This window comes from Nicotiana tabacum, chromosome 19, assembly GCF_000715075.1.
Source record: "Nicotiana tabacum cultivar K326 chromosome 19, ASM71507v2, whole genome shotgun sequence".
In the NCBI taxonomy this organism is placed as follows: Eukaryota; Viridiplantae; Streptophyta; class Magnoliopsida; order Solanales; family Solanaceae; genus Nicotiana; species Nicotiana tabacum.
The window spans coordinates 113,525,878-113,550,569 of NC_134098.1; the positions used below are offsets into that span (position 1 = coordinate 113,525,878).

The 24,692-nt window shown below is 35.1% G+C and overlaps 2 protein-coding genes across 4 annotated transcripts; both read left to right on the plus strand.

Moving 5' to 3' along the window:
• The first annotated feature begins 6,594 nt into the window (after positions 1 to 6,594).
• LOC107822434 (uncharacterized) lies at positions 6,595 to 12,857 on the plus strand. Its single transcript, XM_016648984.2, has 10 exons — positions 6,595 to 7,013; positions 8,481 to 8,685; positions 9,119 to 9,209; positions 9,316 to 9,461; positions 9,859 to 10,102; positions 10,357 to 10,461; positions 10,616 to 10,798; positions 10,931 to 11,135; positions 11,477 to 11,963; positions 12,366 to 12,857. The coding sequence occupies exons 1-10, from the start codon at positions 6,791 to 6,793 to the stop codon at positions 12,460 to 12,462; spliced, it is 1,986 nt and encodes a 661-aa protein (XP_016504470.1). The 5' UTR covers positions 6,595 to 6,790; the 3' UTR covers positions 12,463 to 12,857.
• Positions 12,858 to 13,329: 472 nt separating this feature from the next.
• LOC107822433 (flowering locus K homology domain) lies at positions 13,330 to 24,281 on the plus strand. 3 transcript variants are annotated; one of them, XM_016648982.2, is made up of 7 exons: positions 13,330 to 13,536; positions 15,732 to 16,160; positions 17,858 to 18,110; positions 21,698 to 21,846; positions 21,927 to 22,256; positions 23,492 to 23,686; positions 23,884 to 24,281. In XM_016648982.2, exons 2-7 carry the CDS (start codon positions 15,741 to 15,743, stop codon positions 24,058 to 24,060), a joined length of 1,524 nt encoding a protein of 507 aa, XP_016504468.1. In that variant the 5' UTR covers positions 13,330 to 13,536; positions 15,732 to 15,740; the 3' UTR covers positions 24,061 to 24,281. The 3 variants fall into 3 exon arrangements, with proteins under 3 accessions (XP_016504468.1, XP_016504469.1, XP_075094527.1); XM_075238426.1 differs by lacking the exon at positions 13,330 to 13,536 and adding an exon at positions 13,557 to 13,662; XM_016648983.2 differs by lacking the exons at positions 23,492 to 23,686; positions 23,884 to 24,281 and adding an exon at positions 22,375 to 23,485 and having other exon boundaries at positions 13,331 to 13,536.
• Positions 24,282 to 24,692: the final 411 nt, after the last annotated feature.

The following is a 24,692-nucleotide window of genomic DNA, read 5'->3' on the forward strand; positions in this document are numbered from 1 at the left end:
GGGAATGAAACGCAGCGTCCCCAGTAAAAAGGGACGTCAGTACAAATAAAGTACCGAGTATGTAAGGCATGACAGTAGTATATAAAAGACATGAAAGAAACATGGAGTAAAGAACTCAACCTGTAATTATGAATAGCTCTGTGAATCATGAAAATTTATAATGTAATGCATGTGCGTATAAATGCCATACCATGCACAGGTATATGCATACATAACATCATCAAGCCTCTGAGGGCATCCCATCATATCATCTCAGCCACTGTGGGCAAAATTATCAACGTATACAAGCTGATCAGGTGGTGGTGCATATACAATGCCGTAACCTTTTCACATATCCCATATACATATAATATACGCGTATATAACACCTTCTGGTCATAGGTCAATGTACATGTATAAATGCATGAAATTCATAAGAAATACATTAATAAGATTTCTCGAATATCATAAAATCAATATGCCTTTCGGACAAACTTTATCAAATATGTATTTTTCTGAGACCCATGAATAGAGGATATAATAATAATTCACATGGGGATTCAAGAATATAGACACCCCTAGTATTTCTATGAATAGAGTCATTTATGAAAGTTGCGTATTTTGCTCGTTTCGTTTGTATCATTTGGATCATGCCAAAAAAAGAAGAAGAAGGGATATCCTTAACATACCTTAAATCCATTAAATCCTTAATACCTTCCAAGAAATTTTTCAAACAAATCAACCCAATATACCACATCATAAGGAGATTCAAAATCAGTGCTGAGTAAAGGCTAAGTCCGCAACTTAAACTAGTAGCTTGTTTACGTAAATTTGGGCAGCACCTCCCTTGTAACTAGGCCCTCCTCCAATACCATATACCAGCAACAACAATAACAACCCAACAATAACAACATGTAAGCATCATTTTACAACCTTATCTCCATCACAATATACCACAAAACAGCCCACACACTCTAATCACTTCATACATAAAACGACAACCAAAGTAGTGTCAAACAAAAAAAGAAATGTAACGACGAACGACCAGCCCACTATTCCGTCATTATATGGTGTTTCTCCACACCATTTGTCCTCCAAAACTCCATTAAACAGTATAAAAATATACAGCCCAATGGCAACACGAAACATCCCACAAAACAGTCCACAAAATAGTCTACTACAAGCCAAATAACTCAAACCCACGGCTTCCGATCACCGTCCCATGAGTTCTAACTATTAGGAAATGAATTTATCAACATTCCTTGATATTTAAACACTTAAATACATAAATTAGGAATTTTATTAACTATTAAATACATTCCAAAACTCAAACTACAAAGAAAAAGAGAGACTATATAGCGATACTTACATCGTAGGGATCGTTTTAATGTTATCGCTTCTTGATTCCGTGCCGGGGATGATACTATTCTTTGAAACACTACTAGAGAGCTCAAAGACAGGTTCTATGGTGTTCTATGGTCTGGTTCTATGTGAAAATGAAGAGAGAGACGAGTTAAGACATATATATATATATCAACTTTTAAAAAGTCAAAGAGGTGCTAGCTTGGCACACTCTCATTCGCCCATCTTCCGACGATTATATCTTTTTATTTGGATGTCATATGAATGAACGGTTAAGAGCGTTGGAAACTAAATTCCAAGACCTTCAATTTGGTATAAAATATGTCTTAAAAAGACCTCATATACAACACGAAATTTATTTTTCAAAAAGCTCTGTTACAAGGCAAATTCTTAGTCGGTTTTTCCGCAACTTTAATCCGATTTTTTTCAAACTTCATATTTTCTATCCAAACATCATATATAGCCATATTATGACTTTAAAATTATTTAAATAATGATTAAAAAATCTCATATTCATTACGTCACCTTGGGACGCACAGGGTGTAACATCGTACCCCTACCCTGATGGGGCAGAGAGACTATTTCCGATAGACCCTCGGCTCAGAAAGACGCAAATAAAATAAGAAGAGACAATTCATCAGTAAAGTCAGCAAAAATCATATAAATAGTAATAAAAGCATAAAAACCATAAAATAGATGACATGCAATAACAATAACCAGTAATTAAGACCCGGGACTATGATAAATATAAAGGATAGTGTGGACTCAACATTAATACCTAATCGTCTAAGATTAACCCTATCAAACCTGCCTCACCCCCGATATGAAGTAGAAAAAGCTCGACTACCCCTAGCCTACAACCCTAATGCTTGACCTTCAAACCTTCCTATCAAGAGTCATGTCCTCGGAAATCTGCAGTCGTGCCATATGCTGCTTAATTACCTCACTCCAATACTTCTTAGGTCGCCCTCTACCTCTTCTCGTACCCACCAAAACCAACCGCTCACACCTCCTCATCGGGGCATCAAGGCTTCTCCTCCGCACGTTCCCGAACCATCTGAGTCTCGCTTCCCGCATCTTGTCATCCACAGGGGCCACACCCACCTTCTCCCGAATATCCTTATTCCTAATCTTATCTGTACTAGTGTGCCCGCACATCTACCTCACATCCTCATCTCTGCTACATTCATCTTCTGGATATGAGAGTTTTTGACCGGCCAACACTCTGCCCCATACAACATGGTCGGTCTAACCACAACTCTATAAAACTTACATTTGAGTATCAATGGCACTTTTTTGTCACACAGGATTCCAGATGCTAGCCTCCATTTCATCCAGCCTGCCCCTATACGGTGAGTGACGTCCTCGTCGATCTCTCCATTTCCCTGGATAACCGACCCAAGGTACTTGAAACTACCTCTTTTGGGGATGACCTGTGATCCAAGCCTTATGTCCCTGCCTACTTCCCTTGACTCAGCGCTGAACTTACACTCCAGGTACTCTGTCTTAGTCCTGCTCAACTTGAAACCCTTAGACTCGAGGGCCTGCCTCCAAGCCTCCAACCTCCCGTTAACACCGTCTCGCGTCTTATCAATTAGCTCAGCGAATAACAAACACCATGGCACATCCCCTTGAATATGGTTTGTCAATGCATCCATCACCAATGCAAATAAGAATGGGCTAAGCGCAGAGCCTTGGTGTAATCCCATAACAACCGAAAAATGCTCTGAGTCGCCTCTCACAGTCCTAACCTTAGTCTTAGCTCCATCATGCATGTCCCTGATCGCTCTGATGTAAGCTACCGACACACCCTTTACCTCAAGACATCTCCAGAGCACCTTCCTAGGGACCTTGTCATATGCTTTCTCCAAGTCGATAAACACCATGTGTAGATCCTTCTTCTTATACCTGTACTGTTCCACCAACCTCCTAATAAGGTGGATAGCTTCCGTAGTCGACCGACCCGACATGAACCTAAACTGGTTGTCGGATTAATTTCATATTGAAATAATACAAAAATAATAATTATTACATTTATTAGTAGATTTAAGACATATAATAAAAGAATTTCTCCGTTTAACATTTGTACTAATTCAACACCATCCATTTAGAAAAATAATACAATAATATTCATATTATAGATAAATACCAAATAAAAAAATTAAAATATTTTAGAATAAAAACTAATGTGTAAAGAGGAGAATAAATATAATGTGATTCTATCCACACTTTAAATTTACAACAACAACAACAACAACCCAGTAGAATCCCACCAGTGGGGTCTAAGGAGGGTAGAGTGTACGCAGACCTTACCCCTACCCCTACCCCTGAGGGGTAGAGAAGTTGTTTTCCGGGGGACCCTCGGCTCAGAGACAATCGGTCTGTAACAACAACAGAAACCAGAAAAATAATATCAGCAACGTGAGAGATAGCAAGTAAATGGAAGAGCAATAACACAAATACTATGCAACCACTCTTTAACTTTTTTTTAATATAAAATTAAGTAAATAAATAATACTTTAAAATATTATTGATAAATTTAAATATCGAAATAATTTGAGAAAGTCATATAGGATAAAGTCAAGTTAAATTTCAAGAGTAACACAAAATTATATTCATTGTATTATATTAAACTGATAATTTATTAAAAATTTATATGTCAATTTAATAATATTAAGTAATGGATAGTATAATTAGATAAGCAATGTCATACCCATATACATATATACATATATACATATATATATATATATATATATATATATATATATATATATATATATATATATATATATATATATATATTTATGAGAAAATATAAAAATATAAGACTTATAATTAGAATTATGATGAGAAAAGTCATACATATACACATAACTAAAATCATAATAAGCAAATAGTTATAACGGAAATATACTAAACAAAAACAAATTTCAAGCGATATCGTAAAAATATATATAATAATTAAATTTCTCATGTAGGAAATTTAGTTAATAAATAGAACTCATAATTTCATAATGGAAAATACAAAAATATAAAGATACTATTAGGATATTAAACATAGGATAATTATATTATATATATAACACAAATTAATAATTACTAAAAATATTGGTGGGACTTTTATAAAAAATTATAAAAGGCTTATCTCTTAATACTTTTGATGAATTCAAAATAATAATTTAATAAAAAATATTACATTATTTAAAATTTCAATAAAAACAAAATGAGAAAAATAATAAAATATTATAATAGAAAAGAGTGTACGAAAAAAAGGGGATAAAGATAATTTTATAATATTTGTATTTTTAATTTATTAATAAATAAATAATACTCAAGAAATTTATTGATAAATTTAGACAATTGAAGAATTTTGAACGGTATAACTATAAGTTTAAAAAAAATAAAAATATTGTTCGTGTTAAAAGCAAGTACAACAATAAAGATGATTGATTTAGGTGAACTAATAATGATAATATTCATGCATTTTGTTAGTAAATGTATAATATTAAGTACTTGCTAATTTAATAATAATAAAGAATAAATAAAGAACAAACAATTTATTTGATTACTATATAATATATATTCTTTGATTTTGTATAGATTTTGTTATATTTATGTACACTATTTTAAATAATAAAATAACAATTAATATTTATTAAAATAATAAGATATATTAGATCATAATTTTATAAGATTAATATTTTATCAAATTATTCGTGCATCGCGTGAGTTCTAACACTACTATAGTAAAACTATCCAAGGTACTTCTTTTAGTAGGTTGAATCACATATGATTTTAGTACTGGATCTAGTAATTATCATAATAACACTCAATTCTTTTAGTAGGTTGATTCATTATTTTCTTTTAACCAGTTTGTCCGCTGTATATATGAGTATGAGTGTTGGGATCCTGGTTTTGGCTCTCCCTTTTGGGATTTTCGGATCGCCATTTCTGATTCTTGATGAATAACAGAGGAACAAAATAAATAGTATGAAGATCTGGCCACTTTGGTCCCTCAAGTGTGTAAATGTTTCAGTTTAGTTCTTATATCACTTTCGGTTTAAGTTGCAGTTAGCCAGTTACCAACTGCAACTCCTATATTTATGATGATTTTCCTCCTTTTTTTCCCCTCACTTTTCATTTGTTTTGGACAATTTTATTAGTTAGATATAAATTGTTTTTTCAATTTTTTTATAATTCTATAACTGAAAATTACTTAGAAAAAAAAACAGTTTCTCCTATAACTTTATAATTTATAATACATTGGTTTCTTGACACATGCGAGTATTGTTCTATTATTTTTGTGATCTATGCGTAATCTCTTGATTTTCTTGCAAGATTATGAATATTTTGACTTTTGAATAATCCTCATGTTAGAGGCATGTGACTATTTGTAACTTTTATAGTCTTGTTCTACCTTATGTTACTTTTTTTTTTTGGATCATTCCTTAGTCCACTTTAATTAATTTTTTTTTGGCTTTTTTTTACATATATTAAAGAATTAATATTTTAGTATTGAATAATAATGGAATTGATATATTAATCGTAATTTATTCATTGAAAATATAATAAATACTTTTAGACTCTTTACTCCAAGGGTAATTTTAAAAAAAAATATATTAATTCCTTCTTAATATTTTTTAAAAAATCAAATATTATGAATCATCAAAAAAAAACTAAAAAATTAATTTTAAGTGGATCGGATAAAAACTTTTTCTTTAACAAAGAACATGCATTTGGTTCAAATCTCAATGAGCTACCACAAGCTAGTCCGTACAAACGTTTTAGTTCCCACACGAAACTTTCTCGAAAACCTCACATCTTTATTTAGAAAAGAAATGTGAGATTTAACCAAAAAAAAGAAATACAAAAGCTAAAGAACAATATTAGGGGTCAGTTGGTCCACTCCATTGAAATACTAATACTGAACATTAAGTTGTATGATAATTTATTATTTTTTATGCGAGATAAAATATAAAAATATTATATGGCATTAGCAATATTGGAATTGAATAATTTTAAGACAAAATACTTTTGTTAAATAAACAATTTATGTATAATAATTTATTCATACTTGCATCACAATAAAACAATTCTTTCATTACAAATTAATTTATCCCTTAAATAATTGACGTACTAAAATTTTCACATAATTAGCCTCAACTAATAATAAATGAGAATTAAACGGGCGAAGTGCAAGAGTAGCAAAATATTTGGAGTACAAAGAATATCTCAAGTTTCAGCTTACTTACCAGACCCTCCTTTACAATAAAATAAGCACTACCTCTGCTACTTCCCCACCTATACTTTCCCCTCCAACCTTCAAATTCTGCATTTTCTTGCACCCTTTACCTTACATTTTTCTGGGTATTCAATCAAAATCCAAGCTTTATCTTAAAAAGACCACATTCCTCTGTATGTTATTACAGTGCTGAGGAGGTTAAAAATGGGTAAGAAAAGCTGGATTTTGTGGGTTGTGACTCTGCTGCTATGTTGGAGCAAGATTGCAATGGCTAAAAAGCACATGAAGTACAAGGACCCAAAACAACCAGTTGAGGTTAGAGTAAAAGATCTTCTCGGTAGAATGACTCTTGCAGAAAAGATTGGTCAGATGACTCAGATTGATAGGTCTAGTGCTACAATCAAAATCATGAAAGATTACTATATTGGTAACTTTTCAAATCTCTGTCGCATTACTCCCGTACCTATTTATGTGACATAGTTTGAATTTGCACATAGTTTTAAAACTTTTGAAACTTGCGCTTTTAAACATGACATAACTTTTGAAACTTGTGCCTTAAACATGTCATAACATTTGCGTCGCTATAAAGTAAAGTCTTGTCGCCCCGAAAGATTCTCATTAAGGGGGTAAAATAGTAAGTGCAAAGTTAATTGTATCCAAATTTAGAGGTGTGTCGTTCTTTTTTAGTAGAGTAGAAAGGAAAATGTATAACATAAATTGAACGAGTAAGTATCATTTCCATGTTTGTATATTTCTTTCCGCTATATATTTGTTTCTTTTGCATTTAATTTTTGGTTGTATAGCCGGTTTGTACTGTTAGTTTCTGGAGATTCTAAATATTGTCGAAGATTGTTTTGAGAGCTTGAAGTATATAGTAGTAGTAGTATCATTTGCATTTTTTTTTCTTTGTAGATGCTGTGTGTTACTTTTCTTATATATTTGATAATGTCAGGTTGAATTAGATTCTTATGAGAATTTGAGTTTAATCCTTATGAAATACATTAGTATAATTTCACATCCGTATTTTGGATAAGGAACATTTCACATCCATATAATTGTATACTTTACATATTTTTCTAGTTTTTTTGCTTTTCTTTGCATCTCTTGATGATGATAAGTTACTAGCAGTTACTTTCTTTGAGATTCAGTTTAATAGTCGGAGATTTGATAATTCCAGCTTAATAGTTGTGAGTATACATGGTTACTCCAGCATTTTTTGACAATTCAGCTACAAGATCAGGAACTGCAAAATTGATGGAATAAGAATTAAGTAGAAAGAGCTGAAATGAATAGAGCAATAAGGGAAATTGAGCTAAAGTTAGATCCTTTTCAGTTTTCACTGATTCAGTTTCTTCATTGAAATTTGAATTATCCAGAGTACGCTAAAGGCTGTCGATGGAGTTTGGAAGCATGTTTTCAACATCTTTTTGTTATACCTCAGTCTTGGCTTTTATTGATTAATGATTAGGACCTTTTGAAAAATGAAACTATGGAACTGAAAGAAATGATTATTAAGTGCAAAACCAGTGATCGGAAAAATGATTATATGTGCAAATCAACTGCAAACAACATTTATTTTACAATTGTTTACTTATATTCAGATTCTGATGTTATGAAGCAGTAATTAACAACAAAGCATGAACTCCAGGAATATCTTTTAAGAACCAAGTAATTACTAACATCTTCTAAATAACCCATTGTCAAAATAAACTAGGAAATAGACTGGATTATATTTACCTTTTTTGAGATGAAAGATGGATTATATTTACCTGTGTTTAAACATTTAGATGTAGGGGGTCAAATCCCAATCAAAGGCTCTCCCACTTTTGCTTAACATATCATGTGGGTACGACATACAGATAATTGAAATTTTTGTTCGGTTATTCTAATTTAGGGAGTGTATTAAGTGGTGGGGGAAGTGAGCCACTTCCGAAAGCTACTGCTGCAGATTGGGTTAATATGGTGAATGACTACCAAAATGGTTCTATGTCAACTCGCCTTGGGATTCCTATGATATATGGGATTGATGCCATTCATGGACACAACAATGTTTTCAATGCCACCATATTTCCACATAATGTTGGGCTTGGAGCTGCTAGGTAATGATATTTTACATGTATGCTTTCTTTAAGTACAACATTCTTTGTTGAGTGTTGACAGATCAAAGTTATAATTTCAAGCTTCATTTCTCTTTTCTTGAAAAAGTTTAATAATTTCATTTGGGAAAATAACATTGGGATCAGCCATTTATTGGCCGTTAATAGACAGTTCTGCTAAATGGCATCACTTTTCAAGATATATCGCAATTCATATAACTTAAGCCCAGTAACTGTGTCTCATATGTAAATTGTATCTTGGAACTATGAATGTATTGTATGTTCAAAAGCTTTTTCTGATATCATCTACGATCATTTTTGCATTTTTGGAAATGTTTCCCAGTTCAAGGTGACATGATGTTGGCCTTATCCTTTTGCTTTCTAAAAAAAAGATGTTGGTCTTATCTGAACATTCTGCCGAATATCTATTCTTCAGGGACCCTGAACTCATGCGAAGGATTGGTGCTGCTACTGCTCTTGAAGTCAGAGCTACAGGGATTCCTTATGCATTTGCTCCTTGCATCGCTGTAGGTGATACCATCATATTTCTAATTTATCTTGTCACAATTAGTGGCATTCTTTTTTATTTCATATTTTAAACTTTCAAGTTTTTCTTTAAACCTCTGTGGGCAGGTTTGCAGAGATCCTAGGTGGGGCCGCTGTTATGAAAGTTATAGTGAAGATCCCAAGATTGTTCAAGAAATGACAGATATTATAATTGGGTTACAAGGCGAAATTCCTAATGAATCGAGGAAGGGCATACCTTATGTTGCTGGAAAGTATGGAAACTTTGAAGGCAATGCCATACGTATTGTTTTATATTCTGCTCTTTGAAAGTTAGAACTTATATATACGGCCAATTTCCTCATCATTCTGCAAAGAATTGTCCAACCTAAGTTAATGGGAACCTTGACTGCTATTTAGTTTGCTTGTTCTCACTAGGGTGCAATGAGGTCCAATATAAGATGCTTTGTACTAATGTTGTTTTCCATTTTAGTAAGCCTATTTTTGTAGTTATTCTCAATTATTTGACGAGCCTTTTGTGAATCAGTTAAGATCTTATACTTACATTTTGGTATTGGTTCCTGGGTAATTAAATTCTAAGTTCCTATGAATTTATCTGCCTGTGAAAGGATTGCCCTTGAGTAATAATCCACCAACTCTCCTGATTTTCAGGAATAAGGTGGCTGCTTGTGCAAAGCACTTTGTTGGCGATGGGGGCACAACTAAGGGTATTAATGAGAATAACACCGTGACTAACATGCATGAGTTACTAAGTATCCACATGCCCGCCTACGACGACTCAATTATCAAAGGTGTTGCTACAGTAATGGCTTCTTATTCTAGCTGGAATGGCCAAAAGATGCATGCAAACCATGAACTAGTTACCACTTTTCTCAAGGGTACACTCAAGTTCAAGGTAATGTTCTAAAAATGACATGAAATTAAATAAACCTCAGTGGTCAATTCGGAAGCTTGTAGACCCTTCGTCTGAAAAATATGGAATGGAGGCGGCTAGTTATTTTTCACATTGGAAGTACAGAAATGTGGAACTAACATCCTCCAAAATATAGTTTTGATATTTAATGTGTTTGCTCATGCCTACTATGTTGTATCACTTATAGTTGCACCATTTGAAGGTGATATTACTGATTGGTGTTGATAATCTACCAGGGTTTTGTCATTTCAGATTGGGAAGGTATTGACAGGATTACCTCTCCACCTCATGCCAACTACACTTATTCAGTTGAGAGTAGCATTCTAGCTGGAATAGACATGGTAAGATCTTTTTAGTGGCAACATTCAGCTAAATTCTGAAAACTGCTATTAGTACTTCGAGAGCTGGAGTAAATTAATATTCAGCTGTATTGTGTTTGAGAAATTTTAAGGGTTCAATCTAAATCAGGAATATTTTCAAATTGGTCATTTGCAGGTTATGGTCCCATATAATTTCACCGAGTTTATCAATGATCTCACTTACCTTGTCAAGAACAATTTTATCCCAATGGCTCGTATTGATGATGCAGTGGAGAGGATTTTGTTAGTTAAATTTACCATGGGACTTTTTGAGAACCCCTACACTGATTTCAGCCTTATCAAAGAGGTCGGGAGCCAGGTAGGCGTGATACTTTACATTTCAGGCCTCATTTACTCAGTGCATGTGTCCGTAGTTTGAGGTATACCTTTTAAATGTTTGAATTGTGAAATTCAGCTCTTGTGGTTGTAATAACCCCTGGTTTGCGATCAGGAACACAGGAACTTAGCAAGGGAAGCTGTGCGGAAATCTCTCGTACTGCTGAAGAATGGGAAAACTGCTAATGACTCATTGCTACCTCTTCCTAAGAAAGCGTCTAAAATTTTGGTCGCTGGTAGCCACGCTGATAACTTAGGTTTTCAATGTGGCGGATGGACTATTGCGTGGCAGGGGTTTAGTGGTAATGACGATACAGGAGGTATTGTCAATCTATATCTTCTGATGCATTTCATAAGACCACTAATAATACATTTAACGACTTCCTGTGAATAGAAAATTCAAATTTCTTGAATAAGCTCCCCACCCCCACCCTAACATGACAATGAAAAAGACATGCAGACTGAGTATAGAAGTTGCTCTCATAATTTAATTGTATTGTGCAAAAAATCATTTGGAAAAATGTTATAGACTCTAAAGTTTGGTGGTTATTGGAAACTGCAGCAGACTAAGTAAGTAATGTCGGTAATGCCAAATAACCATTTGCTATTGTCAGTCGACTAGTGTTGAGAGATGGCTGAACAGAATTAACTTCATTTACAGGGACTACCATCCTTGGTGCAATAAAGTCTGCAGTAGATGCAGGAACAGAAGTCACCTATGTTGAGAATCCCGACAGCAAGTATGCTAGTTCCGGTGGCTTTGACTATGCTATTGTGGTTGTTGGCGAGCATCCTTATGCTGAGACGGCAGGAGACAGTCCTACTCTCACAATAGCAGATCCTGGGCCTGATGTCATTAACCATGTTTGCCCGTCCGTGAAGTGTGTTGTAATCATCATATCTGGTCGACCGCTCGTGATTGAACCATATCTACCGTCAATTGATGCACTTGTAGCAGCCTGGTTACCTGGTAGTGAAGGACAAGGTATCACTGATCTTCTTTTTGGGGACTATGGATTTACTGGAAAGCTTCCAAGAACATGGTTCAAAACTGTAGATCAACTTCCAATGAACGTCGGTGACCCCCACTATGATCCACTGTTTCCTTTTGGATTTGGGCTCAACACATCTAAGTCAACAGTGGCAAGGTAAATATCATCACTCAGGCCAGATGCTTAAGCTTACCGGTATTAATAAAAATTTCTGTTCTTCCAATAGTTTTACTCAGTATGTACATTGCTGCTTCCTTCATCCATCATTTTTTCCTGGTTCACATCTGTCAATTCCTAGCTTTAGCATAATGTTTAACTGCACATGAAAGTAACTAATCCATATCTACACCAAATGTGTTTCCTTTTTTGCTTCTTCTAAATTATCAACATGATTCAGAAGTGTTTCACTAGATATTGATTCCTAAAGTAACGTCTTTAATCATGACAGCTAGATTTATATTAGAGATGCTAAAGTTTATTTGACGTGATAACGATCAGTACTATTTTTGTATGAATTTCTTTGTTGATGGTAATTCTGATTGGTGCCATCTTGCACAGGTCCGTATCGTCAGGTGCTGCTGGAAAGCCATATGTCTTTGGGATTATGGTTTCTGTATTTATTGGTTTGTGGAGTATAGGCAGAGCATTCCATTGACTTGAAACAACAAATTTATTAGACTAGAAGGATTAGAAAGAACATTTCTTCAGTAGCTCTGTAGTCTTCTATTTCTCTCCAAGTATGCAGAATTATATCTCTAAAAAAGAGAATAATAGCCTCTCTGCTTCCACAATGTAGGGATAACGTCTGTGTACACACTACCCTCCCCAGACTCCACTGTGTGGGATTATATTGGATATGTTGTTGTTGTTGAAAAAGAGAAGAATAACTGGTTATGATTAAATAGAGATCCATGTTGCAGCATGAGCAACTCATTTGTAGATGGTTTCGCTGTCTTTGTATTCCAGGTGGACATTGTTGTCCCAATCCTACATGTATTTACCCTTTTGACATTAGTTTAAAAGAAAAGAAAAAACTATTGTTGAGTGTTACACTTTTTGTTCTGTGATCTTACAAAACTTGAATGTTAACACTTTTTGGTTTACAAATGGTTATGGGATGAGTTGGACAACGCAGATCTTGATATGCAATGATTACAACTTAACATTATTTTTATTTAAATATTATAATACAAGTATTGCTCTATCTTACCTAAAATAATATATAAATTTTTACATATGTTATCTTAGTTAGTCATGACAAAGAGTTTAATATCAAAATTAAATATTATATTAACTTTAAATGTTTTTTTACCAAAATCAAATACAGTACTATTATGTAAAGATTATATTAGTAAAAGAGAAAATAATGTTGTAAACCAAATGTTACAATATTAACTATGTAAAATTTATATTGAGAGTATTTTTCAGACGAGAAAGTCCAGTAATTGAATTGTGGAGAAGATAACAAAAACAATGGCAAAACCAACGAGTATTTATTCTCCTCCTACCGAACAAAATAAACAAACAAAAGATATATACATAAAAACATACCTACCCAAAACACATAAACACGACAATAAACCTACCCAAAAACCCAAGAGGAAAAAAAAAAACCCCACCCAAAACCTAAATTTGGTCGAAGCCAAACAGCAGTCTTTTATTCTTCAACAAATCAACTTCTTGTTCAGTTGTTGTTCCCTCTCTAAAGTACTGTCTCACTGAAACCCATGTAAGTAATAAAGTAAATTTATGAAACTCTACATCACACTGTTATATATGTATACATATTCACAATTAGGTTTCTAGGGTTTGCGGGTATGTTGATTTTTAGCTCCAATTCTTACAGTTATTCGGGGTATGTCAATTCAAGAGATTGTTGCTTAATTTTTGATGGGTCACTATTTTCTTGAGATATTTTTGCTCTATCTCTTTCTTTAATTGCTCTTCCATTCCGTGTTAATGTTCTAATTCTCCGTTATGATTTTGGTAATTGTTTAAATGCTTGGGGGGATTTCATGAATTTGTTAAAGTTGCAGTGATTATAATTCTCTTTTTGAATTAGAGTTTGTTTTATGCTTTTAGTGTTCTAGTTCTCACTTTTGCTCGGTTTAGTTTTGGTAATTTCTGCATGAGCTCGCTTCTTTCGTCTCCTTGACTGTGTTTTTTGTGTCAATGTTGAAATTGTTTCTTATTTTAATAACTATTGCATTGTGAAACATGGTTTTCTAATTGTCAGTTATGCTCAGTTTGATTTTTGGTATTGCGAAAACTGGGTTATGGTGTCTTGTCTTTTTGTACTAGTTTTCTGATGGGGTTTTCCTGTATTTTTAGCTCCAAGTCTGTATGGTTTTTGAGTTCTTTGGTAAACGGACCCTAGAATGGAGTAAAGAGAAAGAATGATTAGTTAATCTCCTTTGAGTAGGGTCAAGGTGCCCATCTCTTCATGCTAGATTCATGGTGGGATTTCATTATAGTTTAACTTTCGAGGTCAATTGGGTTTATGAGTTATATGCTAAAATTAAACCAGGTAAGAGTCATGAGAGTAACACTGATTAGTAACTATCCCCTTAGACATAACTCATCAAGAAGAAGTGATATGTGAGACCTTATTTATAAAAAAAAGGATCTTTGACAGTGGTAGATTTTCATTCAGGACATGTTTGGGTGGAAAAAACTACTTGAATCAAAAAATTTTACTGGACTGACTTTGTTTATGATGATATGAGCTATGGATTTGAAAGAATCAGCATCTAGTTTTGTTAATATAAATTTTCTGGTAAATAAAGCAAGTTTGTGTAACACTAATCTTTTCATTCTTCATAGTTCATATTAGGTTAGACTAGTAAGTTTTTGGATAAGATTATGTCAGACTGATAATGTTTAAGAGTTATAGATGAGGAGAAGTACAAAAGAAGAGAGCTTTTATAGAGCCAATATGGTAGCTGTGGTCTTGATCTGATATGCAATGCTTTTTTACCTTTTGTGTTGTAGTTCCATCAAAGAAAATTGTAGCTTGCGATATGTCTATGCCAAACTATATAGTCTTAAGATGCATGTGCAGAATATTGATCAAATATTAAAAATAAAAATAAAGAAGATGCATTTGTCAACAGTGCCTAGAGTAAACTATTTTGAGTGAGGCGTATCTTGTTTTTGAATTTTAAGTGGGGGAACAAGTGGGGTCACTGGTTGTTTCTTCATTATTTAAAGCTTGGTCTAGAAAAGAGAATAATTTTCATTGGAAGTGAGCAACTGGATCCCATGTAATACTTGCATTAAGTAGTATGCTATAAACTGTGAGAAAATGGGCTTCATTTTCTGGCAGACAAGAAAGGGAGTAAGGGACATGCATTGATTCTCTGATCATGGAGTGTGAATTATATATACTTGAAAGACCAACTGTTAATGAATGATGTACAGTTCAAAATAGACTTGGTTGTAACTCCATAGCTCCTCTTTCTAGATCTGATCTTTTGTAGTGTTCTCTACTAATGTGCCAAATAGTTCTAATGTTTGTCATGTTAAACATGGGGCATGTAAGGAACTTGATTTGTTTCTGTGACAAGAAAGTCTCACTCCAATTATCATGAGGAACTTTTTTCTTGACGATCCTTATTTGCTCTCACCCTGTGAACCTTATGAAATTTCTTTTACAGTTTAAGCATAAAGCTTTCTGGAAGAGGAACCATTTTTCCCCTTACATTCTCTTCTATTTTGAAAATGAATCATAGTTTAGTTGTTGCTATTTAAAATGAATTCCTAGTTTTTAACTTTCTGGGCTTTTTTGGGTAGCAATGGTTGCTAACTAAAACCGTTAAGTAATGAACTTATCAAGAAAAAAGATTGTTTATCTAATGTACTTTTTAAAGTGATATTTGTGTTTATATACCTGTGCACATGCCCCTTGACAACTCTATTTCACAGTAAAGAGATATGGAGGAACTTAATTTTATCAAAGAAGAGAATGCGGAGGAACTAGATCAAAGCCTTAATCAACACGAGAATGAGGGAGTACCAGAGAACTCACTCCTTGAGGTGAAAGAAGAACATTCACTCCTTGAGGTGAAGCAAGAACAGGAGCAGGAGCAGGAACCAAAACAAGAACAAGAAGAGGAACAGGAACAGGAACAGGAACAGGAAAAAGAACTACAACAAGAAGATGTTGCTACTACTGCGGGTGGTGGCGAAAGGTGGCCAGGGTGGCCAGGGGAAAGTGTATTCCGCATGCTGGTCCCTTCACAAAAAGTAGGTAGTATTATTGGACGCAAGGGAGAGTACATCAAAAAAACAGTTGAAGAATCAAAAGCTCGTATCAAGATTCTCGATGGTCCTCCTGGAACTTCTGAGAGAGCAGTAAGTCCCAGCTTTTCTACCTGTAGACAAGATACTTCTCAAACTCCACCCTGTTTTCTTCTATTACTTTTTGTTTCGTTGCTTACTAATCCATGTTTTTCCTTTTCTACCTGTAAAAAAATTAGTTACCCCCCCCCCCCCAAAAAAAAAGAACAATTTTTTTTTATATATATATATATACACACACTTAGAACTTAGTCAAAGGGTGCTGGGAAGTCCTAAACATCAAGGATTTGAGTTGTTCGATCGTGACCTCTTGCTGTTATTTGTCTCTTTCCCCATCTCATCTCTTCCTTTCTTGTGGTTGTCTAGGTATGATACTTATCGGGTGAAATTAACTGTTGGTCGTTATGGACCTGTCTTAACTACTCATTAAAACTGCTTGTGTAGTTGGTCAAAGTTTTTAAAACTGCTGCGCTTTTATAAGTAGAGTTGGGTGACTGCTATTGGGTTTAAGAGAAATGCGGACATCTGGTAATTGATGGCAAGTGAAACAAGAAGCTTATAATGTCTGTTCAAGAAAGTCAGCAAAAGTGCCATTGGAGCATTCACCGGAAAGAATGTAAGGGAAAAATTTGTAGCAGGCAGGCAGTGTGTGGCCCTTCATTATTAGGTGGAAGTTCCTTGAACTTCTACAATGATCATAGAGACTTTGATATCATGTGAGAATGCGAATCTGATACCCTTTAAGAATTCGATAGAGGTGATATATTGATTGCTTCATTTCGGTTAGGATATATAGATTGCTTGATGATTTGATCAAGGCAGGGCAATAGGTTTTTAAAGTTTAAACACTAGGCACATAAGATATTTGCCAATGTGGGACGATATCTAGCATAACATTACTCTCTTAACACTCTATCTCTAACACTAACAGTAACCTTGACATTCTAATTTGAATTGTTAAGAAATGGAACATATGGTAAAACGTTTGAATGCAGATGGTATATATTTAATTTGAGTAAAGAGAATTCCTTACTATGTAAGAAGGCGAGCCACAATATTCTGGCACGAGCTTTGTGATTACTCTCTCCGTCCCAGTTTTGGCTTCGCATTTAGTTGGGACATGAATTTCATTTAAGAGTTGAAGCCTTACTATTCTTTAAATTAAAGCGGGTCCAAAAGTAGAGACAACGTTAACTTTTGATAACTTTCAAATTTTATAATAATATGAAAATTCATTTTTGTAATAAGAATAACAGCTTTATTATTTTTAAATTTAAAGGTCCAAAAGTAGAGACTACATTGACTTTTTGGTAATTTCAATGTTTAGAATAAGATGGAAGTGCATTTTTGTAATAGTAATCACAGGTGTCTAGAATAGTAGAGAAAAAGTTTCTATTATTGGAAGAGGGAGACAATCTGGAACAACCCAACGTAGATGTAAGGCAGATGATTTGGCACAGGAGTATTTTATTAACCAACATTCTAAAATATCTGTCTTTTACAATAACACAATTCTTAGAGTATGGTTCGTACTAATGAAAGCGAACACACTTTCCCTATAGTATTTTAGTCTGTACTAATGAAAGACAAAATACTTTATGTAGATGTATATATTTTGCTAATGGAAGAGAGCACACATTCTTCTAGTTCATGATTCGAAACTTGTATCGCTGCAGTTAAGTTATAACATATTTTTTGTTAAGTACAATTAAGTTATAATTTATTGTAATGAATTGCTGCTATGCGGATAGGTAATGGTATCTGCCAAGGAGGATCCCGATGCCTCTCTTCCACCTGCTATAGATGGTCTTCTGAGGGTTCATAAACGTGTTGTTGATGGGCTGGAGAGTGATTCTTCTCATCCTCCTCCAGGTATACCTGGAAAGGTCTCGACAAAGCTGCTGGTGCAAGCAGCACAGGCTGGAAGTCTAATTGGAAAACAAGGGACAACTGTCAAGACCATTCAAGAAGCATCCCAGTGTATTGTTAGAGTTCTTGGAACAGGTTCTTTCCTTTGCTTTTGGATATCTCTGTTATTCAACCAAGGAACAAGATGTTAGCATTCTCGTCCGTGTTTTAGGGACATCCATTTTGCCTTTGAGTTCTTTTGTTCTTGAACTCTTTGTGCAATCAACTATCTTATCTATGTGGTCTTGGTTTGTACCCTTGGCTCTATTTGAATAAATGCATGAAATTACTAGTGCCTTCTAGCTTGTTTTAAAGTGTCAAGGAGGGGGCGATTTTCTTGAGTTTCTTGTTCAGGAAAAAGGTTAGCTTTTAATGCAGGCAAAGTTTCAACTCAGAATAATTAACATCAACGTTTCAGGGTCTTGTATTGAGTTAGTCATTTCAATATATCATCTGAGCCTTGGCTAGTACTCCCTGGCTCCCTGCAATGTTTCCTTGAAAACTATGCATGGTGAGTGTGTTTCTTTGTGGAGAGGAAGTTACTTTAGTATAGTAGAACACGCAAGATTGGGAGATTGCGGAGCTCCAAAATTTATTGGCACTGCTATACGGGCAAGACAGGCCCTATCCATCTTGCAATTCTTGGAGATGGGGGTTGCGTGGCGATGGTTTGTTCACCGTAAAGTCCTTTTACCAGAATATGTTGGTGAGAGAGGAGGCTACTTTTTCATACTCCTCGATCTGGATTCCTAAGGCGCCCACGAAGGTGTGCTTTTTTGCATGGCTAGCAGCGAGGGGAGTGACAGCGGAAAATCTGCGAAAGAGAGGAATTACACGTGTTAGTTGGTGCTACATGTGTAAAAGCTCAGGGGAAGAAGTTGATAATCTTCTGTTGCATTGCCTTGTGTCCTCGGGTTTGTGGAGGGCAATCCTGAATCTTTTTGGTGTTTAATGGGTGATGCCAAACACTGTAAAGGAAATGCTATATAGCTGGGCCGGTTTCCGTAGAAGAAGCAAGCAAAAGGCGTGGAAGTTCGCCCCGTTAGCTCTCATGTGGACAGTTTGGGGAGAGAGAAATAGGAGAGTTTTTGAGGGGATTGAGTCTCCTTTTTCACATCTTAAGAATAGTCTTTTATCTTTGATCGCTTTTTGGTGCACCCATATAGCCCCTACTTGTGTAGAAAGATTGGGCGTCTTTTGTAGAGAATCATGTTCTGATGTAAATTCTCTACTTTTTGGTATACCACTTGTATACGGGAGTCTTTTCTCCCTTTTGATTAATACAATTTACCTTATAAAAAAAAATAGAATAAGGAATTTAAGTGGTAATCATGTAAGAATAAAAATAATAAGAGTTTGAAGTATTTACTCAAAAGAATAATAGCAAGAGTTTGAAGCCTGTAAATCTTTCCAACAACTAAAGAAGAGATCTAAAGGGTAATAGAAGACTTTTGGCCATGCCTTTTAATGAATTTGTATCGGATCTTATCCTTTTCATTCTAGTAATAATAGCACGTTTAATACGTCGTAGTTTGTTTTGTATGAATTGAATCAGGTTAATAAAACTTGTTCTCATGTAAATATAATTGTGGTATCCAGATGTGGTAAATCTTTTTTGATGAAGTAAACATCGTCATTAATGGCATCAAAAGATGCAAATCGTGGAGCTATTACAAAAGATACTAGTACTAGGTGAAAAAGAGATTTTGTTACTCCATACAGTGAGGCCTATGCTAGGGATAGGGAGTTACCAAAATCCGAAAAGGTGTCAGGAGAATTTACAGGGAATAAGTTGCTCCAGCTATATAAACTTAAGAATTCAGCTTTCAGGGACTGATTTGGAGTTGATATTTCATCAAAACATCTGTTTCTTTCGGCCCGAACACACCAAAATATGCAAGTAGGTATCATCCTCCAGTTTTTTCTGATGATGCTGCCAACTTTCCAAGTGCTCCAGATGCATCCTTGACACTTCCTGGCATAACCCAGCTGAGTCCAAAACGGAGATAAACATGTTCCAGATATATGCTGTCATTGTACAATGTAATCCAGATGCTGTAAATCTTGTAGTAAGTGGCAAACCAAGGGCAGAAGTTCAGGAAATTTTCTAGGTCAAAATTAAAATTTAGTATTACTAATTGAGCCTCGATCTAAACTAGTTGGGGTTAACTATATAAATCTTTTATACCCATTTATCTTTATTCAGGCCCATTTCATTTAAATACTAAATAATGTTCTTTTAATGCATAGTAGGGGTTAACTAAAACTAGACTCTCTAGGTCCCAGCTCACTCACATTGACATAGAAATCTAATAAAAAGATGGGGAAAAAGAAAATAATGAGTTATCTTAACTAAAGGATAAATTAAGATCATAAATTTTAACAAGCGCAATATGCCTAAATTAGACTTTTTATGGTCTCCATGTGTCTAGTCATTACAGAAGACCTAGCCCTCTTTATGAGTAGTTGCAAATGAGCTACAGGGTTGTAATTCTCTGACTCAAAACAATACAGGGGATGTAATTCCTTCCAGGAAAGAGTATTTTGCTTGGAAAAGCTTATGGAGTTGATGACACGGTAAGTGCCTTATCAAAGAAGAGTTAGTTTGAGAGGGTCGATGGGATCCAAATGCAGATCATCAAATACCGTTGAGAAGCTGTAAGAGTCACCGAATAAAATGCATTTTCTTAAAAGATTTCAATTATTCCCTCCCTCCCATTTTACGTGAAGGGGCTTGATGGTTATGGAATTTACAAAAGAAAAAAAGACTTCTGAAACTTGTGGTTTCAAACATGCCATGAGATATTTGTGTCTATAAAATCATGTCATTAAGGGTAAAATGGGGATTCTGTGATAAAAATTATTTCCAAAGAGGTGTCATTCTTTTTGGTACTGACTAAAATGAAAAGAGTCACATAAATAGGATGGAGGGAGTATTATTTTTGTTCTTATTTATCAAAATATACCTGAATGAACAAGTGAAAGCAAACATTAAGTATGAAAACATTAGTGAAGCCTCACTGAATGAATTTGATGCCAAGGATGTGGTTTTGTTCTCTGGTCATTTTGGTCTAATATTGGATTTATAGTCAGGACCTCTTACATCTCGTTGCGTGTAGGACTACGTTGTTCCACACTTTGGCTCAAGAGCACGTGGTGATCCTCCTAGCTCAAGGAGGCATCTAATCTTTTTGTACTCTAGGTATGTGTACTGTTTGTATGCGTAGGCTTGAGCACACTGAATTAAAATTCGCCAAGCTTAGACGTTTTTTCAAGACTTGAACTTTTTCCAATTGAATTTGGTCTCATCCTTCTTTGGAAATCTTAAACCTGAGATTAAACTAAAACTTTTCTCATATTGGAGTCAAGTTTAAACATGAAATAACAGATTAGTGGAAAGCTAAAACATAAAATAAACTAGAATGTGGAAAGTCATATTCCGGTTGTGTATACTTTTGTATGTCTAACTTAATACTAGAGGAGTTAGGTAAGGTAATTCCTGTGGTTAAATTGTTCGGTTGGATTTGGAGATTGCGAGGTCCTTAATTGGTACTATAGCCTCTCTACGTTCATCATGAACTATTCTTTGGGACTGTTTGGTTCAATTTTGTGTTCTTAACTGCAACTTAATCACTAGTTCATGTGGTCTTACTTCCTTCTTGTGATGCTACATATCATTGCAGAGGATCTTCCTGTTTTTGCACTTCAAGATGATAGGATAGTTGAAGTAGTAGGGGAGCCTGCAAGTGTACACAAGGCAGTTGAGTTAATTGCTAATCACTTGAGGAAATTTTTGGTTGATCGCAGCATAATCCCAGTATTTGAGATGCAAGTAAGCCTCATTTCAATTAGAAATTTTTAGGACTGTATCTTAGCATCTTTTGATGGATAATGAACTTATTTATTGTTTAGATGCAAATGCCAAATCGACCAGTGGAACACATGCCACCTCCACAGTCTTGGGGTCCTCCTCCCCAAGCTTTCCCCTCAAGCGCTGCTGGAGGTCCGGGATATGGATCTAATCCTCATTTCATGCCACCACCATCAAGGCAACATGATAGTTATTACCCTCCAGCTGACATGCCACCATCGAGGCAACATGATAGTTATTATGCTCCAGTTGACATGCCACCCCCACTGGAGAAACAACCTCATCAGGGAATTTCTGCATATGGAAGAGAAACTCCTATGTCAATGCATTCATCATCCAACAACACAACCGCACCGTCTCTGATTACTCAGGTATGTTCTGTTACTCTAAGCAAACTGAGTCAGTAGTTAAAGAGAAATGGGTGTGTTAAGCTTCTTATTGTTGGTTTACATGAGGAGAACAGTTCATTAGTTTTGAAATTAACTACAGCTTCAACTCTACATGCCCATCTTTCCCACCATTCTGTTGAAAGAAACCAAAAGGCTGGCAGTCATTCACTAAAAGACAGGTGGGAATTACCAAAAAAGGGGAAATTGCTACACACCCTATATGCACTTCAGTAACAGGTATCAAATTGTAGTGGGTGATACCTTGATGCACTATAGTGCAGGTTATTTAGCTAAGCAAGAAATGCATAAATGGTAGGGTAGCTTTTGTAGAATTTTATTCCCAGGCAGTTCTGTTAACTAAGCTAGTCGGACAACTCCTAGCTTTACTTGAGAAGTACTCCCTGCCAGGTTTTTTGGAGTTAGAGGTTCAACCTATCTAATTTTCTGTGTGACTTTGGACATACATTTCTTAATTTTGTAAAAAGAAAATTTGCTTGATTAGAGATTTTGTTAATGTACTTATAAATCACAATATTCTATAGTTAAAATATTTTGATTTTTTTTGAGAAAATTGTAGTTGAAGAAAATTTTGACTTCCGAAATAGTAATAGGTGTTACTATGATGTGATACAGGGAGAATATATTTTAGGACTCATTTTGTAACTTGTGTCGCTTCCAATAATTTTCACTCATTTAGTGACGTGTTGCTTCCAATCTTAATCATTGTTTTCGTCCATTTTTTCCCCGCAAAGACTGCTCAATCAGTTACTTGATCTTTTAGGCTTCTTTTTTGCCTGCTTTTGTATCGTTTGATTTCTTGTTTCTCCGAGCTTCTTTTGTGACCTCAGTTGGTACTTCGTTGGTTAAACAAACTTGATTTCCTGATATATCATGGTTTTCTTTTAGCATTTTTAGAGATGTTGGTGGATGGGAATGGCATTGTTGTTTTCAGTTGGTGCCAATCTGAATCACTGCATTATGCACAAATAGCATATATCCTTGGCCTTACACTGATACTTTATCAAATTGGATACTTAGCTGAGAATTAAGGATTGAACTTCAGAAATATTTTTAGATTGCAAAAATATTGGCAATTTATATGCAAGACATCCTAAGCAAACCTAATATGGTCACGATGAAGTGCTAGTAAACAAAATGAGAAAAAGAAAGATATTCATGTGCGAGTTTTTGCTTGTTCTGAGGGCATAGTTTTGCAGATTACACAGCATATGCAGATCCCATTGTCCTATGCTGATGCTGTGATTGGAACAAATGGTGCGAGCATAAGCTACATCCGGCGGGTTAGTGGTGCTACTGTTACCATACAGGAAACAAGGGGAGTTCCTGGGGAGATGACTGTTGAGATCAGTGGAACTGCTTCTCAAGTCCAAACAGCACAACAATTGGTACAGGTAAAATTCTTGCTTCACTTGTCATAAGATTTAAGCTCTTTTTTCTGCTGGTATGTGCATATGCATATGAGTTTCTGTTGAGTGGGTGCAAAGTGCCGTCTTTTCTTTTTCCATTTGACTTTTGGTTTAGCCAATATCCGTGCTTCTCATATCCTATCTTGAAATGTATTTGTTTATTCTTCATTTGTGTGTCGTAGAATTTCATGGCAGATGCAGGGGCGCCTCAGGCACAGACAGCTCCACCAGCTGACCAAGGCTACAACTCCTATGGAGCTCCTCCTACTTCTATGTATTCATCTGCCCCTACAAATCCAGGCGTTCCAGGTCAATCAGGAGGCTATGGTTCAGTGTATGGTACCAACTATGGCTATTGAGCTGGACCCTTATGCATTTCATTTGGTGAACAAAACTAATAATCCTTTCATCAGAGTGCGTTGTACTGTTGTACCTTCATTTAGGCCTAGTGACATGGAAAACTCCTATAGGTAGAGAGTATTTTATGCATTAGGGTCGTTCCAACGATGTACCTACCAAATGTCTATTTCATTTTTCTCCTGATTTGTCTCTTATCTCACCTTCCTAGTCTTTCCACGACTAATATGATCTTTAACACTGAATAATTTCATATTTGCTCGGTTAGCTGCCACAGCGCTCAAGGATGTAAAAATATTATGACTCTACATGGTGTTTGAGGATGTTTGGCGGTTTGCTCTGTTGCAACTAGTATTGCAGCTGCGTGAACACAAATAGTTGGGATTGTATAAAAGTCGTCCTTACAGAAGTACCTTCTCCCTTGGGGCATTGGGCTGGGTTAACAGAAGAAGAGAACAAGTAATGAGGTGGAGGCTAAAACTAATGAACTCTGCTTTAGGGACTATTATGTTTTTCTTTAAAATTTGAAGCAGCCATCCATATTGTTGATGAAATAACAAAGAAAGCTCTTTTACATTAATATCATATTATGTTCTGATTGAACAAATTGGCTATAGTTCTCTAGCGATTTAAG

What these genes read in the sequence shown, in the direction of transcription:
- LOC107822433 (XM_016648982.2), top strand. Translation starts at nt 15,741, where the DNA reads ATGGAGGAACTTAATTTTATCAAAGAAGAGAATGCGGAGGAACTAGAT. An exon ending in TCCCAGTATTTGAGATGCAA is followed by an intron (nt 21,847 to 21,926) that starts GTAAGCCTCATT and finishes TTTATTGTTTAG; the next exon opens with ATGCAAATGCCAAATCGACC. An exon ending in CAGCACAACAATTGGTACAG is followed by an intron (nt 23,687 to 23,883) that starts GTAAAATTCTTG and finishes TGTGTGTCGTAG; the next exon opens with AATTTCATGGCAGATGCAGG.
- LOC107822434 (XM_016648984.2), top strand. Translation starts at nt 6,791, where the DNA reads ATGGGTAAGAAAAGCTGGATTTTGTGGGTTGTGACTCTGCTGCTATGT. An exon ending in CATTTGCTCCTTGCATCGCT is followed by an intron (nt 9,210 to 9,315) that starts GTAGGTGATACC and finishes CTCTGTGGGCAG; the next exon opens with GTTTGCAGAGATCCTAGGTG. An exon ending in TCTAAGTCAACAGTGGCAAG is followed by an intron (nt 11,964 to 12,365) that starts GTAAATATCATC and finishes CATCTTGCACAG; the next exon opens with GTCCGTATCGTCAGGTGCTG.